General features: G+C 38.3%; 1 protein-coding gene across 2 annotated transcripts in view; it reads left to right on the plus strand.

The window, feature by feature from the left end:
- WNK3 (WNK lysine deficient protein kinase 3) overlaps window positions 1–22219 on the plus strand; it is a 192030-nt gene that overhangs the window by 101657 nt on the left and 68154 nt on the right. For both annotated transcript variants that reach the window (XM_011991993.1, XM_011991994.1), the window contains exons 11-13: window positions 16093–16154; window positions 19541–19688; window positions 21345–21461. In XM_011991993.1, the coding sequence (XP_011847383.1) occupies window positions 16093–16154; window positions 19541–19688; window positions 21345–21461 (327 nt within the window). The remainder of the gene's footprint in view (window positions 1–16092; window positions 16155–19540; window positions 19689–21344; window positions 21462–22219) is intronic.

The raw sequence follows: 22219 nt of genomic DNA on the forward strand, positions 1-22219 counted from the left end.
TTTTTTTTTTTTTTTTTTTTTTTTTTTTTACTTCTGTTTTGAAGCTCTCTTATTTGGTGCATCCATGTTTAGGATGGCTATGTCTTTTTAGTGGATTGATCTTTTTATCATTATATTTTATCCCTCTTCATTTCTTGTAATTTTCTTTCATGTGAAGTCAACTTTATCTGATATTACATACTCCCTGCTGCTTTTTATTACTTAATGTCAACATGATATATTTTTCCGTCCTTTTACTTTCAGCCTATCCTGTGTTTGAAGTGAGTTTCTTGTAGAAAGTGTATAGTTAATGTTTATCCGTGTTTTTTATCCCTTCTGCCAATGTCTCTTAGTTGGCATATTTAGACTGTTTAGCATTCAAAGTCATTTTTTATATTCTAGGACTTAAGTCTACCATGTTAGTATTTGCATTTTGTTTCTTCTCTATGTTTCTCCTTCTTGTATTTCTCTTTTCTTACCCACCTGTGGGTTATTTGAAAGTTTTTAGGATTCCTTCTTGGTTTTCTTTTGCTTTTTTTTTTTTTTTTAATGAGAGATGGGGTCTCGCTATATTGCCCAGGCTGGTCATGAACTTCTTGTTTTATTTATACTGTTTTGAGTATATTATACTGTACAGTTTTCTTAGTGGTTGCTTTAAGGTATCCATACACACACACACACACACACACACGAACTTACACCCTACCGATACCGACATTTTACCACCTCTAGTAAAATATTGAAATCTGAGTTCCATTTATGTCTGTTTACCACTCCCACTTTTTTTTTGAGCCAGAGTCTTGCTCTCTTGCCCAGGATGGAGTTCAGTGGTGCAATCTCAGCTCACTGCAACCTCCGCCTCCCAGGTTCAAGCGAGTCTCCTGTCTCAGCCTCCCAAGTAGCTGGGATTACAGACGCCTGCCACCGCGCCTGGCTACTTTTTGTATTTTTAGTAGAGACAGGGTTTCGCCATGTTGGCCAGGCTGGTTTCAAACTCCTGGCCTCAAGGTGATCTTCCCCGCCTTGTTCTCCCAAAGTGCTGGGATTACAGACGTGAGCCACTGGGCCCGACCTTCTGACCTTTTTTTTTTTTTTAGGTGACAGGGTCTTGCTTTGTCACCCAGGCTGGAGTGCAGTGGCTCAGTCATGGTCTACTGTAGCCTCAACCTCCTGAGCTCAAGCAATCCTCCTACCTAAGCCTCACAAGTAGCTGGGACTCTAGGCGTGCACCACCATGCCCGGCCTTTTGTTGTTGTTTTCTCATAGACATGGAGTCTTGCTATATTGCCCAGGCTGGTCTCAAACTCCTGGTGTCAAGCAGTCCTCCTGCATCAGCCTCCCAAAGTGTTGGGATTATAGGCATCAGCCACCATCAGCTCCCATCATTCTTTGAACTTATCTGTACACAATAAGATGTTCCAGACCTATCCTATTCTTCCTTGCCTCAACTTTGTAATCAATCATTTCCAGTGAGCTCTGGTTGAGAGGGTTTGTTTTCATGGAGAAATAATCTCATTTAGAGGAAGAATGATTTAGGAATGAGGGAAAATTTCTTGAAATAGGAAAGAAAAAATTATCATAGTGATGTCCTTGAGAAGGTGAGAGGAGATAACATTTAGTTTCTAAATAGAGGGGTTGGCCTTAGCATAGGAGTACAGTTGTCCATAATAATAAGTGTGAAGATAGAGATTATGGCTCTAAATGCTATTTAGGTGGGTAGATGTTATGGAAATTCTCTTTTTGTTGCCTTTTTTATTTTCTCAGTGAAATGGAAGCAATGTCATCAGCTGAGAATGAAGTTAGGGGAGGGAGTGTGTATTAGAAGTTTAATGATGGAAGCAGAAGTATTAAATAGTTATATAGAAGAATGGTAGTAGAATGAATGAACAAGGGAAATGTAGTGAGATTGCCAGGCAGCATTAAGGATCCTTATTATTCTAAAGAGTTAATCTCTTTCTTGAGTTTGGTGCTTCTTTTTTTCCTAAATTTTAGTGTTTCTCAAGGATTTGGTGATTCTTGGCTTTTTGTTCAGTCATATTTAAGGATCCTGTTCACCTGTCTGATTTGTTTACTTACAGTAGCCTGCCTTGCTGCCAGTTATTGTAGAGGAGGGAAGAGTTGTGTTGGGAACACGTTTTCTTAGTAGTTTGTTACCTATAGATTTGTTCTTCCTCTCAGGCTCTACCTTGAGTTTTTGGGCAAATTTCCTTGCTGCTCACTATTCAGCATAATGAGAGGTTAGGAGAGGATAGGATTGCCTAGCTTACCTAGCTGCTCTTAATTCACCATATCATTTAATCTCCCAGATGAATTCCCCAAAGCCAGGCAATCTCTGGTGTCCATTGAGTAGTTTTAGAGCTTCCGCAAATCACTCCTAACTTTGCAGTAGTTTTCTCCTATATGTGTGTGTTTGAAGCTTTGGTTTCCATAAATTTTGTTACCCATGGATGTGATCTATTGGTTTCTGTTCTTTTGGAAGGTTCTTTACCGTTTATGATCTGTGGATGGCATTCTTTTTAGTTTTTCTGGGATGTTGTGACTGTATTCTAGTTTTTGTTTTTGTTTTTGTTTTTTGCTTTGAGATGGGAGTCTTGCTCTGTTGCCCAGTCTGGAGTGCAGTGGCACGATCTTGGCTCACTGCAACCTCCGCCTTCTGAGTTCAAGCAATTCCCGTCTAATTTTTGTACTTTTAGTAGAGACAGGGTTTCATCATGTTGGCCAGGGTGGTCTCAAACTGCTGACCTGAAGTGATCTACCCGCCTTGGCCTCCCAAAGTGCTAGGATTACAGGCGTGAGCCACCGTACCTGGCCAATTCTAGTTTTTAAAGTAATCATTTCTGTTGCTTTCTAGAGTATTAAGTAGTTGGTAAGACAGATGTATATGTTCACTGTTGCCATATTGATTCAGTCGCAGAATTTCTCTTACCTACATGAATAATGTGGATTGACATCAAAAGGGAAAATAACTTAGTGATTTTGTTGTTGCAAATATCTAGCATTGACAACTAGAAGCAGGGGTTTCATTCAGATTTTTGTTGATATTGTTTTCATAAGTACTGACTGGATTGGCCAGATTTCAGACTTTGAATGCATCAGGAGTCATTGAAATGTTATGTATTACTTGTTTTCATGGCTAAATCTGCATATTAGCATAGCTGAGTTGTGTATTTGTAAGATTACTCTAGAAATTCTGGTTCTTATTAGCATTTTCTATTTTACTACTATTTCATAGCTTAGCCAATGGAATCATTTTCTTTGTTAATTCCAGTTTCTTAATCAGTGAAGGTAATGTCTTTATTTTAATTCTAGCCATGGTATGTTTTAGACCCATAGAGATGGTTACTGTGGTTATCAGTGGTTTAAAAAATTGGCTTTGTTTCTGGTGACATTTCTATTCTTTCAGTGCTTACAAAACAGTACAGAAACTATATGAAGAATGGACTCTGTTGATGTGTGTAACACTGACATTAATTGGTAAAAGATTCTCTATGTTTGATTTGTTCGGAAATATCCATGGGCCTACTGTAAGTGAATATTATTAAAACGCTCCACACATGTATTCTGGTAAAGACCATTTTATTATGTAACCAGTTTCTGAGACTAGCTAGCTGCCTTCGTTACTTCCTTCCTCCCTCCCTCCCTTCCTCCCACCCTCTTTTTTCATCTTTTTTTTTTTTTTTTTTTTTGAGATATGATTTCACTCTGTCACCTAGTGCAGTGGCACTGTCATAGCTTACTGCAGCCTTGAACTCCTGGGCTCAAATGATCCTCCTGCCTCAGCCTCCCGGGTAGCTGAGTCTGAGGCATTCTAATGGAGTGAAACTTATCAAGCAGTGTAATTTCATTTAATCTTCACTGTAACTTTGTCTGTAAAGTAGTTAATTCCATTACATGGAAATATTTGTGTAAAAATTGAGAAAGTTGTAACTGATTTTTCTAGAGAGAGATTCTAGTTTCCAAGGAATCAGACTATTTCTGTAAAAACACTATTTAGCACAGTATTGTATTTATGTGAAATTGCTTTATTCTAATTGAAGGGAAATCGGTTTAAACAGTGGGTGTGTTTGCTGAACATTGTCAAAAAGTGTTCCCAAAAGGCATGTATTGCTTTGTATCTATTCATATTATTGAAACTGGTAATAATAAGGACATTAGTCATTTGGATTGATTTCCAGTGACATTATTCAGCCCTCTCCCTTTTGTAATGTAAATCAGTTAGAATACTGAAGATGTTGAAGTGGGGAGAACCTTTCAGATTGATCTCATTTTTCCAGGAAGGAGCCAGCTTTGTAAATAGCAGCACAGTTGAACTTTTCAATTTGGGAGGTTGGTTGAATGAGCTAAAAAACTGATTATTTGTGGATTACCATGGTAAGGTATTTAAGAAAAAGGCAAACTATTGTTTTGGGAGGATAGCAATTATGAAAGCTTTTTAACATAATTTTATCATATTATACAGTTATATTCTCGATTTATATGTGTACATTCAATTTTGAAGCTATAATTCTAACAATTTGGACTTAATATTAACTATTGGTTTTAGTATAGATCACCAGTTTTTATACCACATATTCTCTATTCTTGATTTTTAAATTTTGCTAAGTGCCTATGTAGTTTGAAGAATGGCTTTGTGTAATTTTTCAAAGTTACTTGGGTTTGAAATTTCTGATTCTTTGGATACCTGAAACTGACCTTTCATTTATATTCACACATGAACAATAACTTGTCGGACATTAAAAAAAAATCAGTTTACAATCTTTTTTTCCCATCTACATATTTTGTTCTTTTGTCTTCTTCTAGCTGAAGCTTCAGAAGAGAAGCCTAGGCCTGTCTGATTTTTTTTGTTCCCTTTTCCTCCTAAGTGCTTATAGGTGGCATTCTTTATCTTTATAAGTAAAAAGTTTGGTGTATATATTTTGTTAATTTTCAGAATTCTTTGGGTATGGCATACATCTTTTATATGTCTTGGTATGGATCTTTTATTTCCTCACATGAAAATAGCTTTTTAGGCTGGGCGCAGTGGCTCATGCCTGTAATCCCAGCACTTTGGGAGGCCAAGGTGGGTGGATCAGCTGAGGTCGGGAGTTCAAGACCAGCGTGACCAATATGGAGAAACCCCATCTCTACTAAAAAGACAAAATTAGCTGGGCGTGGTGGCACATGCCTGTAGTCCTAGCTACTCAGGAGGCTGAGGCAGGAGAATCGGTTTGGGAGGCGGAGGTTGCGGTGAGCCAAGATCACGCTATTGCACTCCAGCCTGGGCAAGAAGAGTGAAACTCCGTCTCACACACACACACAAAAGGAGCTTTTTAAAAATAACTTTCCTTCTCATAAATACTTTTTAAAGTACAGAAATGTATAAAGAAAGTTAAAGTTACCTATGCTCCTACCTCTCAAAAACAAAACTTTTGTAGTTTTTCTAGATGTTTTCCATGCTGTGTATGCATGGAAAACGTCTGGTATTTTATCAGGATTGAATCATACCAGCTATTTTTCAAATTTTTTTAACAAGCTATATACATTAATTAAGGTATCCTAAATGTGCAGTTTGATAAGTGTTCACATATGTATACCTTCATGAAATGCAAATGAAGATACAGAACACTTCCAGCCCCCTAGAAAGTTCACCGAGATTCATCTACATTGTTACATATATCAGTAGTTTGTTTCATTGCTGGTAGTTGTTCCATTGTAGAATATACCATGATTCAGTTATCCATTCTTCTATCCATGTACATTAGGATTGGTTCCAGTTTTTGGCTTTTATGGATAAAGCTGCTGTGAGCTTTCCTGTATATTTTTTGGTGAATATATGAATTCATTTCTCTTGTGTATATACTTAGGAATGGGATTGTTAGGTCACAGAATAAGGGTAGTTTTAGACATACCTTACATTGCCAGACAGTTTTCCAAAGCTGTTGTACCAAAATACGTTCCCGCTGGCAATGTATGAGACTTCCAGTTACTCTGCATCCTTATCTGTTGTCAGTCGTTTAAATTTTAGCTGTTCTGATGGGTTTGATGTGGTTATGTATTGTGGTTTTTAACTTGCATTTTCCTGATAAATAATGATGTTGAGCGTTTTTTTTTGTATAATTATTAGAGATTCAGATACCTTCTTTGGTGAAGTGCCTATTCAAATCTTTTTTGTATTTAGTCTGTTTTAATTTTGAGCGATTCTTCAACCTTTCTCTGTCTTTCTTGACAGTATTGCAATGCAGAGGCCAGTTTTTTTTTTATAGGATGTCTCTTAGTTTGGGTTTGTTTGAAGTTTCCTCATGATTATATTCAGATAATGCATTCTTGGCAGGAATACTGTGTAAGTGATGTTGTCTTCTTATCAGTGCATCATAATAGAAGTAATGCCAGTTTGTCCCAATATTGGTGAAGTTAACTTTTATTACTTGGTTCAAGTGGGGCCTGCCAAGCTTCTCTGCTGTGAGGTTATTGTTTCCTCCCTTATAGTTTATGAGTTATTTGTGGGGAGATATTTTGAAGCTATGTAAATATCCCTTTCACTCAGTAGTTTTAGCATCCATTTATGATTTGCTAGCTCCATCATTCCTCTTCATATTTATTAGCTGGCCATTCTCCCTTATTTATTTATTTATTTATTTATTTATTTATTTATGTATGTTTGTATGAACTCATGGGGACCTTATTTTATTTACTAGGTTATAATATAATACTACTATTATTTATTTAGATGGTTAAAATACCCATTCATGGTAGCATTTGTGTCCTTTTGACATTTTCTCATCATTCTTTGAATACTTCCTTATTTTCTAACCACAGCAAGACAGATATTACAGGCTCATTTTGTCTGTTCCCTGCTCCTACCCTGGAATCCAGCTATTTCTCCATGGAGCTCTGATTCCTTTAATTAATTTATTTATTTACATTTAAAAAGGTTTTTCTGAGGCAGGGTCTTGCTCTGTCACTCAAGGTGGTGTGCCAGTAGCAAGATCATGGCTCACTGCAGCCTCAACCTGGCTCCTGGGCTCAAACAATCCTCCCATCTCAGCCTCCCAAATAGCTGGGACTATATGCATGTGCCACCATGCCCAGTTAATTTTTTTAGTTTTTATTTTTTGTAGAGGCGAGGTCTCGCTCAGTTGCCCAGGCTGGTCATCAACTCCTGGGCTCAAGCAATACCCTCACCTCAGACTCCCCCTGATTCCTTTTAGTGGGTAATGTAATTTAGAAAAAAGCCTGAGTATTGGGTGTGTTTGCTGCTACTGGGGAGTTATTGCTTCTAGAGTTCTCAGCAGACAGACTAGGAAATTGTGCGTGTGTGTGTGTGTGTGTGCATGCACACGCACGCATTCATATACCTTAGGTGACTTTGCTTTTGACTTTGTGTTCTAGGAGAGAATTTATATTATTTTTTGCCATGTATCTCAAGTGTACACGCAAGATCTCCACTTGGTTGTATAATGATGTTTGAAATTAAATATATCCGAAATCGAACACTTATGTTTGCACTTGTCACCACCCCAAGCCGGCTCTTTTCACTGTCATCCCCATCTCAACAAATAGCAACTCTGTCTTCCCTTACTCAAGCCATATGGCTATGTTTTTTTGTTTGTTTGTTGAGAGAGTCTCGCTCTGTCCCCCAGGCTGGAGTGCAGTGTTGCTGTCTTGGCTCACTGCAACCTCCACCTCCCGGGTTCAAGTGATTCTCTTGCCTAAGCCTCCCAAGTAGCTGGGATTACAGGCACTTACAGGTGCACACCACCATGCCCGCCTAATTTTTGTACTTTTAGTAGAGATGGGGTTTCACCATGTTGGCCAGGCTGGTCTCGAACTCCTGACTTCAAGTGATCCCCCGACCTCGACCTCCCAAAGTGCTGGGATTATAGGTGTGAGCCACCACACTCGGTCAGCTCTGGTCATCTTTTATTCTTTGCTTTCTCTCATATTTTACTTCAAACTATCAGCATGTCTTTTGACTCCTTTTACAAATTTTTGTGGGTAAATAGCAGGTGCATATATTTATGGGGTACATGAGATATTTTAGGCTTGGAGATGGTGGCTCTCCCCTGTAATCCCGGCACTTTGAGAGGCCGAGGCAGGAGGATCACTTAAGCCGAGAAGTTTGAGATCAGCCAAGGCAACATGGCGAAATCCTGTCTCTATAAAAAATAAAAAATTCTTTTCTATGGCTTCATAGTATTCCATGGTGTATACGTGCCACATTTTCTTTATCCAGTCTATCATTGATGGGCATTTGGGTTGGTTCCAAGTCTTTGCTATTGTAAATAGTGCTGCAGTAAACATACGTGTGCATGTGTCTTCACAGTAGAATGATTTATAATCCTTTGAGTAGATACCCACATGTATGAAGCTGGAAACCATCATCCTTAGCAAACTAACACAGGAACAGAAAACCAAACACTGCATGTTCTCACTCATAGGTGGGAACTGAACAATGAGATCACTTGGACTCGGGAAGGGGGACATCACACACTGGGACCTGTCGGGGGATGTGGGGAAAGGGGAGGGAGAGCATTAGGACAAATACCTAATGCATGTGGAGCTTAAAACCTAGATGACAGTTTGATAGGTGCAGCAAACCACCATGGCACATGTATACCTATGTAACAAACCTGCATGTTCGGCACATGTATCCCAGAACTTAAAAACTTAAAGTAAATATATGTATAAAAAGTTAGCTGGGCATGGTGGCCCATGCCTGTAGTCTCAGCGACTCAGGAGGCTGAATGGGAGTATTGCTTGAGCCTGAGAGATCAAGGCTGCAGTGAGTCTTAATCACGTTACTGCACTTCAGCCTGGCTGACAGAGCAAGACCTTGTCTCAAAAGAATAAAAAGAGATACTTTGATACAGGCATACAATGCATAATAATCACATCAAGGTAAATGGGGTATCTATCACCTCAAGCATTTATCCTTTGTGTTACAATCTAATTATACTTTTAATTATTTTTAAATGTACAATTAAATTATCGACTATAGTTGACTTGTGCTATTAAATACTAGATCTTATTCAGCTTTTCTAATTAATTTTTGTACCCATTAACCTTCCCCACTCCCCTCCTGACTCTCCCCGCTACCCTTCCCAGCCTCTGGTAACCATCCTTCTACTCTCTATCTCCATGAGTTCAATTGTTATAATTTTTAGCTCCCACGCATAAGTGAGAACATGCCAAGTTCGTCTTTCTGTGCCTGGCTTATTGTTCACTTCGTATAATGACCTCCAGTTCCATCCATGACAATATCTCATTCTTGTTTATTGCTGCATAGTGCTCCATTGTGTATATTTGATTTGACTCTTACTTTAACATATATCTGCATCCTGACTTCTCAACACCTTCACCATTGTCGTGCTGGTCTAATTCACCTCTTTTTTTTTTTTTTTTTTTTTGCTGTCTTGTCCAGGCTGGAGTGCAGTGGCACAATCTCAGCTCACTGCAACCTCTGCCTCCCAGGTAGCTGGGAGTACAGGCACCTGCCACCACATCTGGCTAATTTTTGTATTTTTGGTAGAGACCAGGTTTCACCATGTTGGTCACGCTGATCTCGAACTCCTCACCTCAAGTGATCTGCCTGCCTTGGCCTTCCAAAGTGTTGGGATTACTGGCGTGAGCCACTGTGCCCAGCCTTATCTCTTACTTGAATAATTGTAGTAGTCTCCTAATTGTTCTTGCTTTTGCTTTTGTTCTTTTATAACCTTTTTCTTATTGTAGGAAGCAGTGATAATTTTAAAATGCAGGTCACAACATGTCTCAGAGACCCAAAACCTCTCATTGCTCATCTCTCTCACAGTAAAAGCCACAATAATGTACTAATGGCCTATAAAGCCCTGCAGGATCTGGACTCCCCTGCACAACTCTCTGACCTCATGTAGATTTTATTTGACTTCCGTTTTCCTCTTTTTTTTCAGACAGAGTCTCGCTCTGTCGCCCAGGCTGGAGTGCAGTTGTGCAATCTCAGCTCACCGCAACCTCTGCCTCCCAGGTTCAAGCGATTCTCCTGCCTTAGCCTCCCAAGTAGCTAGAATTATAGGCACATGCCACCACACCCGGCTAATTTTTGTACTTTCACTAGAGATGGGGTTTTACCATATTGGCTAGGCTAGTCTTGAACTCCTCACGTCAAATGATTCGCCTGCCTCGGCCTCCCAAAGTGCTGGCATTACAAGCATGAGCCACCACACCCTGCCTAATTCTTCTCTTGAATGATGATTAAACCCTTTCATAGGCCTATAGCTTGAGGACAAGGAGATGCACACTTTCTATATATTAGTGAGCGTTGGTTTATTCTGGTTCGTCTGTACTGAAGTGTGGTTTACTTTTTTTACTCCCATAATGAATTATCCAATGTTCTGAAATAATAAAATACATTAAAGACTATGATCTCCAACATGCAGGGCTGGCAAAATGTTTCCTGTCTGTATCCTTGCTCATTTGACTTTACTTATAAGGTCTCTATCTTCCAAACTGCAAAATGGCTCAGTCTGTCTTCTCCTTTTCTTCTCCAGTGTGCATTCTTATTCTTGCCATTAAAAAAAAAAAAAATGTTAGTTACTTTTTCCAAATATCTGTAGAAAGCTTTGTGGGGCTGAGGCGATACCAGTGCTTGATCAGTTTGCTAGTTCTTACAGACCTTTGATCACTTAACAGGGGGCAGTATTAGAATAAGTTTGGAATTTAAGTATGCTTTCATGAAGTTAGGCTCCCCTCAATTCAGTTCTGTCTGCCTTACAGTTAATGGAACTTCTTCCTAATTCCTATCACTTTCATCTCTCATAGTTCCTGTCACTCTTTTATGTGTCAGTCTTTGTAGTGCTGGTATGTTTTCATCATTTTGGCCTATGTAATAGCCTGAATGTCATTATGTGAGTTTTATCCTAGGAACTGTGCTTTTGGATCAGTTTTTTAACTTAGGGTAAATTTCATTGTTCAGGCCTGGCACGGTGGCTCGTACCTGTAATCCCATCACTCTGGAAGGTCAAGGCAGGAGGATAACTTGGGCCCAGGAGTTCGAGACCAGCCTGGGCAACACACTGAGACCCCCATCTCTACAAAAAAAAAATTTTTTTTTTTTTGAGACAGTCTCACTCTGTCACCCAGGCTGGAGTGCAGTGGCACAATCATGGCTCACTGCAACCTCCACCTCCTGGGTTCAAGCAATTCCCATGCCTCAGCCTCCCGAGTAACTGGGATTACAGGCATGCACCACCACATCTGGCTAATTTTTGTATTTTTAGTACAGACAGGGCTTCACCTGTTGAAGGCTGGTCTCCAACTCCTGACCTCAGGTGATCCGCCTGCCTCAGCCTCCCAAAGTGCTGGGATTATAGGCATGAGCCGCCACACCTGGCCCAAATTTTTAAAAAAAAATTAGCCAGGTGTGGTGGCATGTGCCTGTAAGTCTCAGCTGCTCAGGAGGCTGAAGTGGGAGAATCACTTTGAGCCTGGGAGGTTGAGGCTGTACTCCAGCCTGGGCAACAGAGTGAGACCCTGTCTCAAAAAAAAAAAAAAAAAAATGTTTAGAATCTTGCCTTCACCAACGATTGGGCTTATGTAAGACAACGTCTTTATAGATGAAGAATTCTATATAAATATAAAAATATGGAAGTGGGCATCATGCACAGTGATAATTTTCTTTAATTAAATAAGCAAAAATTCCACTGTTAACCAGGTATATACAGCATACATATAGGCTTGAGTCAATTTGTGTCATTGGTTACACCTGGATTTCAACTCTGGCTCTTTGAACTCACTGTGTGACTAGAGGAAAGTTATTTAATCTCACCCAGCTTTGGTTCTTTTTGGTGTGAAATGCTTTTAAATGGTTGTAAAAGTTTTAAAATGCCTATCTTGCGTTTGCAACCTACTTTGAAATATATGGGATAATGTACCTATAGTAAAATCCCATAGACTATGAGTGGTGTTGGATATATAGTTTTTCACAGAACAATTCCACTTTTCTATGTGTTGGAAAATTTTTATAATGTTATAAAAAATGCCTGTATTGCAGGCTTATTAGGATTAGGTGATATAAAATATGAGAAGCATCTGGCATGTAATAAGTGCTCAACAAATAGTGGTTGTTAAAAGTACTTCAGGGGAGAGAGATATGCTTTGTAACATCAATAATACAATAAAGCAATTTATGAAATGTTTAAAAGTATATCCCAGTTTTACTGGTCTCCTTCACTCCATAATAACTGAGTAAGAATCTCTGGGATGTTGTACGTGGTCTTAGCTTTTTATCTCTTTGGTCTTCCCATCTCCCCTTCTGGGGCTGAGAACCACCAATGGGAGGAGGAAAGGTGTGGTGGAGCAAATAAAGGAGAAAGATCCTCCTCAACACCTTCCCAAGGTTTGGCGTTACATAAGACCTCAGAACCAGTTAGGGGAGCCTCAAGAATATAACAAGATTGATTCCCTGCTCCTGCCCCAGCAGAAGTAGCTGTATCTACTTTTCTTTTTTTTTTCTTTTCTTTTCTTTTTTTTTTTTTTGAGACAGAGTTTCGCTCTTGTCACCCAGGCTAGAGTACAATGGTACAATCTCGGCTCACTGGAACCTCCACCTGCCAGGTTCAAGCAGTTCTCCTGCCTCAGCCTCCTGAGTAGCTGGGACTACAGGTGCATACCACCACGCCCGGCTAATTTTTGTATTTTTAGTAGAGATGGGATTTCTCCATATTGGTCAGGCTGGTCTCAAACTTCTGACCTCAGGTGATCCACTCGCCTCAGCCTCCCAAAGTGCAGCCTTCCAATGTGAGCCATTGTGCCCAGCCCACTCTTTATTATATATGTTTAATATTTGACTCCAAGGCTCCATCAGATTCATTTTGTATTCTCACTGCCTCTTAGCACAGTGCCTGCTACACACTAGGTTTCCAATAAATGTGTGAAGGTAGAAATAAGAAAGGAAAGGGTGACATAGGAAGAAAAACTGTGCCATAAAAATGTTCATGATCTGATATTGCCAATCCTAGAAATTAATCTGAAGAAAATAAAAAGGAAGCAAAAGCACATACTACGATGCTTGTTTCATAGTGAATGTTAGCTATGGTAGCTATCTCTGTATTTTTACTATATTTTTATGTATATGTAATAAAAATTGGCAGTAAGTTAGTTATCTAGGAATAGGGGAGGAGTTAGATAAATATGAATACTTATTGTCCTATCATGTGCCTATTAAAAACTGGAATAATGCAGGCCAATAAAGGTAAGGAAAAATATTTAATACATTTTAAAAAGCAGAAAAAAACTGTATAATTGCAACCATTTATACACATGAAAAAAGCCTATAATATTATAGCAAATATTATAATCACAGCCATGTTAGGAAAACAGCATTCTAGGTGATTTTTCCCATTTTCCTACATTTTATAATGTTATATACATTTAATAATTAAACATTTTTATAGGATAGCAAATACCAAATGTAGAGGAAAATGGATACTTTCACAAACATCTGGTAGGACTGTAAACTGGTTAGACCTTTCTGAAGAGCAATTTGGCAATATATATCAAGCCTTAAAAATGTCTAGCAATTCCATTTTTAGAAAGGCTTCCAAAGAAATAATTAAGAATGCATACAAAGATTTGGCTACAAGAATGTTCCTCACAATATGAAATACAGTTGCAAATAGCAAAAAAATTAGATGTTTGTCTCCCTTACTTGCGCCATTAAATAAATAATGGTATGTTTATACTAAAGGATATTATGTAGCCCTTAACATGTGCTTAAACACTTAACATGTTTTAAGTAAAAAGAAGATTATAAAAGAGTACATACATTATGATTACATTAAAAACGTGTGTGTGTGTGTGTACAGAAAATGGTCTCAAAGAATATACACCAAGGTGTTAAACAAGCTTATCTATATTCATCTTGCTTTGGTAATAAGAAAAAAATAAATTCAACTTTGTACAAACAGACTTACGAAGCCTCAAATCTGATAATCTTAGGGTAGGTCACCATTATATCAATATGCAACACTACAGTACAATCGTCCCTTGGTATCTGTAGGGGATTGGTTCCAGGACTTTTCTTGGATACCAAAATCCAAGGATGCTAAGCCCTACAGTTGGCCCTGTGGAATCACACACATGAAGTCAGCCCTCCATATCCAAGGGTTCTGAATCCTGAAAATACTGTCTTGTCTTTTTCTTTTTCTTTTTTTAAGACAGGGTCTTGCTCTGTTGCCCAGGCTGGGCTACAGTGGTGTAATCATAGGTCACTGTAACTTCAAACTCCTGGGCTCAAGCAGTCCTCTTGTCTTGGCCTCCCAAAGTGCTGGGATTACAGGTGTGAGCCACCATGCCCAGCCAGAATATTACATTTTCAATCCAAGATTGGCTGAATCCATGGATGCGGAATCCACGGATGCGGAATCCACAGATAAAAAGGACTGACTGTAGTTTTAAACAAAAGTAAAAATGGAGCAGGCGTGGTGGCTCACGGTTGTAATCCCAGCACTTTGGGAGACCAAGGCAGGTGGATCACTTGAAGTCAGGAGTTCGAGACCAGCCTGGCCAACATGGTGAAACCCCATCTCCACTAAAAATACAAGAAAAAAAAAAATACAGGTGTGGTGGTACGCACCTGTAGTCCCAGCTACTTGGCGGCTCAGACAGGAGAATCGCTTGAACCTAGGAGGTGGAGGTTGCAGTGAGCTGAGATCACACCACTGTACTCCAGCCTGGGTGACAGAGCGAGCCTCCATCTCAAAACATAAAACAAACAAATGAAAGTAAAAATGAAACATTTCATTAAATTTGAAAGACATCTGCAAAAATGGCCCAGCACCTATTTGTAAATATTAATTTTGAAACCCTTAGAAATATTATGACAGAGCTTGACTTGTAGCTATCAGATATGATGGCGGATAAACCAAACATTAGCCATGATTCTGAGCACTAGCACAAAGTAGCATTAATAACCCCATTAATAATTGCAAGTGATTATAAAATATAATTCCATATTGTTATATAATAACTATGTTTTGTTTCTCTTTGCTTAGTACATACACTTGTCTCTGGATTTATGCATTAGGATGCCATGTTACTGTTCCAACTTTTACTGGGACTATACAAACATTAGTTAAATCACATACATTTTGTTGAATCTTAAGTATACAAAAAAAAACTATTTGCTGAAATATTTGCTCTCAGTGTTTAAACAGTGATTATGTTAAAGAGCTAATTATCTAATCTATAATTAGAAGCTAGTCTAATTTATCCAGGAAAAAATTTCTCAGTATGGGTTAATTAGAATGATGAAATAGTTTGAAATAGTTTAGGGAAGTGGAGGAATATAAGTAGAGTCACAGTATGCAGAAGAGCCTAATTTATACAGAGGAGCTACAGTTTAGTGTGGCTTCAAACAGAGAGATAAGGCTGGATAATCAGGTACAGGCCAGTTCATTGAGAACATTATTTGCCATCTGAAGGACCTTAATCTTACAGAAGATAAGGAGCCATCATATAGGGTATAAACTGGGTAAGGAAATTATCAATTTTGTTAGATTTGCATTCTAAGATCACTCTGCTATCACTAGTGGCAGTGCATAGAGGATGGATTAGGTAAATGTAAAATTATTTTCCAGTAGAATTGGTATTTGTCCGATTAAGAGCTTAAAAACTTTTCTCCTGGAAGCCAATGTTGCAGCTGCTGAATACTAATTCCTTGAAGGGATAGTTGAAATCATCTAGAGAAAAGAGAGGCGAGACAGACAGACTACACATTAAGTTAATGCCTGAGTCATTGATTTATCTTCTTGTAGAGTGGTAGTAACTCTTCTCTTAAGTAGTAGTTTTACAACTAGGACTGGAAGCTCAGTAGTAGTGTCTTCCATTGAAAAATAACTCAAACAAAAGTACATATAACAGCGCTAACTTTTTCAAATGAAAAATCTTCATTTATAAGATGTACTTGGTGTATTGTTAAATTTTATTTATCTTTGGTAATAATGTTAATAATAGGATTGATGCAGACATCCAATAACATAGATATTCTACCAGGTTTGCAAGGTAACCAAAACTATCATGTTTTCTGAATAGTAACAAATTGTATATTTAGCTTGAATTTTACTGTTATCATAGCAAGTTTTTTGTCTGTACTGTTTACAGCCTGTGTCCCAACCAGTTGGAGTTGAACAAGCAGCTCTTCTAAAACCAGATTTAGTTCGAAGGTAAGTATCTTCAAATTAGTACCATGAGAACAATGAGGATATGCTGAAGTTTGTGTACTCATTAGGTGCTTAGTGCATCCTGACTAGAGAAGCTTCTGTATTCTTGTACTTGTGTGAATGTTTAATAAAGATGTTTAATAAAAATATTACTAGATTTGTTTTTTGCTTTTTTATGTTAGTAGGGATCATATGGATTGTGAAATTAATTGTTCATTTTCTTATTGTGTTTATTTATACCCTTCTGTTCTAGGAAAAGCTGGTAAAGGGTTAAGGAAGGAAGAAACAATAGAGTTTAGAGTAGAATTCTAGCTAATCTAAAGAAATAAATTACAACTAGATATTTAATTGTATTATTATTTAGTACTTGAAAACTAGTATTTTTCTGTATAAAATATAGATTGGATAGTTTTTATTGTTCTATCTTCAAGTTCATTGATTGTTTCCTTTGTCCTATTCATTCTACTATTATGCCTATTTAGTGAGGTTTTTTTTTTTCTTCTGTGATTGTTTAGTGCTATACTTTCTATGTGGTTCTTCTTAAAATCTTCTATTTCTTTTATAAGATTTTGGTTTTTTCATTTGCCTCAAGATTATTTGTGATTGCTTATTGAAGCATTTTGATGATAGCTGCTTTAAAATTCTTGTCAGAGTCCGGGTACAATGGCTCACACCTGTAATCCTAGCACTTTGGGAGGCCAAGACAGGCAGATCACTTGAGGTCAGGAGTTCAAGACCAGCCCAGCCAACATGGTGAAACCCTGTCTCTACTAAAAATACAAAATTTAGCCAGGTATGGTGGTGCATGCCTGTAATCCCAGCTACTTGGGAGGCTGGGGCTGGGGGATTGCTTGAATCCAGGAGGCAGAGGTTGCAGTGAGCTAACATTATACCACTGTACTCCAACCCGGGTGACAAAGTGAGACTCTGTCTAAATAAATAAATAAAATTCTTGTTAGATAATTCCAATATCTGATTCATCTTATTCTTTTTTTTTTTTTTTTTTTTTTTTTTTTTTTGAGATGGAGTCTTACTCTATTGCCCAGGCTGGAGTGCAGTGGCAAGATTTCGGCTCACTGCAACCTCCACCTCCTGGGTTCCAGTGATTCTTGTGCCTCAGCCTCCCAAGTAGCTGGGATTACAGGCTCCCACCACCACGCCTGGCTAATTTTTGTATTTTTAGTAGATATGGGGTTTCACCATGTTGGCCAGGCTGGTCTCGAACTCCTGACCTCAAATGATCCACCCGCCTTGGCCTCCCGAGTGCTGGGATTATAGGCGTGCACCACAGTGCCTGGCCTCATCGTATTCTTGTTAGATGATTTCAATAACTGACTCATCTTGGTATTGGCATCTGTTGATTACCTTTTTGCATTCAAGTTGTAATTTTTCTAGTTTTTGGGGTATGACAAAGGAGTTTATTTTCATTTGTCTACTGGGCATTTGGATATTATGTCAGGTGACTGTAGATCCTATTTAAGTCTTTTTTTTTTTTTTTTGAGATGGAGTCTTACTCTGTTGCCCAGGCTGGAATGCAGTGGAGTGATCTTGGCTCACTGCAGCCTCCGCCTCCCGGGTTCAAGCGATTCTCCTACCTCAGCCTCCTGAGTAGCTGGGATTACAGGCACATGCCACCATGCCCAGCTAACTTATTTTAGTAGAGACAGGGTTTCGCCATGTTGGCCAGGCTGGTCTCAAACTCCTGACCTCAGGTGATCTGCCCACCTCAGCCTCTCAAAGTGTTGGGATTACAGGCATGAGCCACCATGCCCGGCCTATTGAAATTTTCTATGTTAGCAAGCAGTCACTCTTGTTTAGATGCATAGGTTCTGGCCTGCTTTTGTGGGCCATGATTCTGATGACAATTTAGTTTTCAGAATCCTTACAGTGCTGCTATTCTGGTTTGTTTTGTTCACCTGGACCCCCTGGCCCCCACTGCTGGGCCAAGAGGTGGAGAGTGCTTCCCTAGGCCTGCTCCCCCAGGTCTGCTCTACAGGCTATGCTCTACTTACTGGTGGGGCCCCTACCAGTGCCACTGGGGAAGGACAGGACCTACTTAAGTCCGCTTCTGTTGCTGGGTTGGGGATCAGGAGACACTGGGCTTGGGCTGCCTTTGTCTCTGGACTGGGAATTGGGAGACACTGCCTGTACTGCCTTTATTCACTCGGTGGGTAATTGGAAGATACCAAGTTGCTATGATATTCCTCAAGTCCTGGGGTTCCCTAGCCAGTCCACTTTCATCTTTTCACTCTTCTGTGCCCTCCTGTCATTGTCCACTACATTATTTCTAGAACTTTTAGCTGTACTTAGAGGGGCAGAGCAGGGAAAGTTGAGTTTCTGCCATCTTGTCCCAAACCCTAAACTGGTGTGTTAAGTAAATTTGGAATGTGAATGATATAGCCCATTGGCTAAAATTATATTCCTTTTATCCTCTGATTACTTGTTACTGCCATTTCTCTGTGTATTTAAAAATCTCTTAAGGGCAGTATTAATGTATCTTCTTCCACTACTTATATTTATGCAAATTCTTTGTCATATGGACATAAAAAATTTAGGAGTTATTTTTATCTCTTCTTGTACATTTATATATAGATGCTTCATGAGTTGTTTTTAGGAGAAATAACTTGCTTAAATTAATTTGAAAGATACCTGTTTCAAAAAGATATCTGAAACTTAGAGCTTGTAATTTAAATTCCAAATGTGTTTATTGAAATTTTTTTATTGAAATATGTTTGAGTTTAAAGAAAAACCTGAAAAATGCCTTTGACACATAAACTAAAAGGTAGCCTCCCCTTTCATAATAATATTGATGTAGACCTGTAAAATGTAACTAATTAGAATGAATAATGTTGAGCTCTTTTTACATCATTCATTTTCATTTCTTGTTCTGCCTCCTGCAGAACACTATTCTTGTCTCCCATACCTGGTCTGCCCTGTTGAGTTCATTACATAAACAGGTATATTTTGAGTGATAATTTGTTTTGGTTTTAGAAGTTTTATTTCAAGATATAAATAAAGTAACCCCTAAACAAACAAGATAAAACCGATCAAGAGCACCCCATGATAAAAGGTTTCACAGAGGTCTATCACTGGCAGTGTTTTTCTTTCATTCTCATCACTGTGAGATGTTTGCTAAATAAATACAGTGTGATCCTAATTTTTCAGCTTTTTGAAAAAGCTTTATTGAAATATAAATCATACACCATTTAAAGTGCGTGATTTAATGGCTTTTAGTATATTCACAGAGTTGTGCAGTCATAACTTTTAAAAAGATTGTAGTGTTTATTAATTTTTCTTAAACTCATTATTTATGGTTTTATAATTGGGAGTTTTTCTTAGAATTTTACTGTCAAGACTGGAATGAGTTACTTTTTTGAAAATATTGCTAGCTTGAATCAAGATGTGGCAACTATGAAGGAAAACATCAGTAGCCCTGATAACCCAAGTGGAAATGGCAAACAGGATCGGATCAAACAGAGAAGAGCTTCCTGTCCCCGACCAGAGAAGGGGACTAAATTTCAGCTTACCGTCCTTCAGGTCAGTTTGTAAATATGGTTTGGTTAAGAGTACATATAGAGGTCTGGAGGGTCAGAGAGGGGCAGTGCTACAGAAGTGAGTTGTAGAATATTGTGAAACCCTCTCTAAACTAACCTTCTCTCCTTTACAGACTTTCCAATACGAGTATTATGTGTTCATTGTTAAACTTAGGAAATATAAGAAAGAAAATAAAATCCACTTGTAACCACCATTCAGAGATAGCTCCTATTAATGTTTTAGTTTGTTTTTCTCTCTTTTTCCTGTATGTACATGTAGTGTTTTACATTATTAAGGTTGTAATAGTACTAGTAATTGCAGCAAAAATCTACTGAGTTCTTTTGTGGTAGGCACCCTAAATGTTATCCATGCATTTTATCATTTAATCCTTCAATAACCCTGTATGATAGGTCGTAGTGTATACTCATCTTTACAAATGAAGATACTAAAGATCAGAGGAGTGGGCCGGGCACAGTGGCTCACTCCTGTAATCCCAGCACTTTGGGAGGCCGAGGCTGGTGGATCATCTGAGGCCAGGAGTTTGAGACCAGCCTGACCAATATGATAAAATCCCATCTCTATTAAAAATACAAAAATTAGCTGGGCATGGTGGTGCATGCCTGTAATCCCAGCTACTCGGGAGGCTGAGACAGGATGTTGCGGTGAACCGAGATTGTGCCGTTGCACTCCAGCCTGGACAACAAGAACAAAACTCCATCTGAAAAAAAAACAAAAAAAATCAGAGAAGCAAAGTAATTTGCCTAAGATCACTCAACTAGCAAGTGATAATGTCAGATCTGAACCTAAATCAGACTTTAAAGCCCGTATCTCTAACCAACATGATGTACATTTCAGTTGACTGCTTCAACCTATATATAATTTTATATCCTGTATTTTTAAAAACCTAATATATCATGTATGCTTTTCTGTATCATTAATTTTTTGATAACATGACATTTTAAATGGCTATATTAAATAGCTGCTTATACAGAGAAATAACTTAATCATTCCCTATGTTCTTGGTTTATGTTCTTTCTTTCCATCTTTTTCCCAGTCTGTCCTTTTTCTAACTTGCTGTCTTTTACTCTTTTTGGCTATCTGTATATCTTTGCAACAAAATCCTTGAACATAAATCTTTGTATCTATCCCTGATTATTTCCTTATTAGATCCATAGGAGTCGGACTCATGGGTCAAAATATGAAGATTTTTAAAATTTCAAGATATATGTTGCTAGATTGCTGTCCATAAAGATTGATCCAGTTTACATTTCCGTTCGCAGTGCCTCTTCTTTTGCTTAGTCAATTTATAGATTAAGAGAATTTTGGAAATGAATTATTAAATTTAAATCTTTGCATTGCAGATAGCTCTAGTGACTATTATAACTTTTTTTTGCTTTCTTATAAAAGTTGTATTGTTTTCTTTACCACAGGATCACATTTATAACTTATTTTTTATGAGTAACTTGAACCTGTTAGATTAGTCATAGAATGACTGTTTAGATGGTATTCCACCAAGGGAAAACATAGTCTTTTTAGATTCTGAACTATTTAAGCCATTTTCCACATATATTGTATGTGAACTAGTGTAGATGTTCCCTGCACAATTTGCAAAGAAAAGACAGTGACTGACTCTTAAACCAGTGAAATGTTTGTACTCAGGTATCAACCTCTGGAGATAACATGGTAGAGTGTCAGCTGGAGACACACAACAACAAGATGGTCACCTTCAAGTTTGATGTTGATGGTGACGCGCCAGAGGATATTGCAGACTATATGGTAAGTATAGTAAGACTAAATTATCTTCCCTTCAGCATTCTGTCTTTTTTCCCCTATAATTCTGTCTCCATTTATTTTGAGCCATCATTTTTTAAAGAGTACGATTAGTTTTAAAAGTTTGTACAGATCTAAATTGGGTTATCATCAAGTGTAAATCACTGCATCTCCTCCGGTTTCAGTATATTTATCTGGAAAATATGCGGAGGTTTCATTTAGACATAATATAGATAAATGGTTCTTATCTCTGAGTGCATGTGAAAATCACTTGACAAGCTTTTTAAAAACAATTGTATTGCCTGGTCCCTTGATTAAATCAGAATATTTGCAGGTGAGGCCCAAGCATCAATAGTTTGTAAAGCTCCCCAGGTAATTTTTTTTTTTTAAGTTTATTTTTTGCTGGGCACAGTGGCTCATGCCTGTAATCCCAGCACTTTGGGAGGCCTAGGCAGGAGGATCACTTGAGCCCAGGAGTTCAAGAACAGCCTAGGCAATGTAGTGAGTGAGACCTTGTCTTTACAAAAAATTTAAAAATGCCAGATGTGGTGGCCACACTTGTAATCCCAGCACTTGGGGAGGCTGAGTGGGGAGGATTGCTTGAGCCCAGGGGATTGAGGCTGTAGTGAGCTATGATCATGTCACTGCATTCCAGCCTGGGCAGCAGAGCAAGACCCTGTCCCAAAAAAAAGTTATCTTTTATTATCTTTTTTTTTTTTAATTATACTTTAAGTTCTAGAGTACATGTGCATAATGTGCAGGTT

Source organism: Mandrillus leucophaeus, unplaced genomic scaffold (genome assembly GCF_000951045.1).
Source record: "Mandrillus leucophaeus isolate KB7577 unplaced genomic scaffold, Mleu.le_1.0 Scaffold400, whole genome shotgun sequence".
Classification (NCBI taxonomy): Eukaryota; Metazoa; Chordata; class Mammalia; order Primates; family Cercopithecidae; genus Mandrillus; species Mandrillus leucophaeus.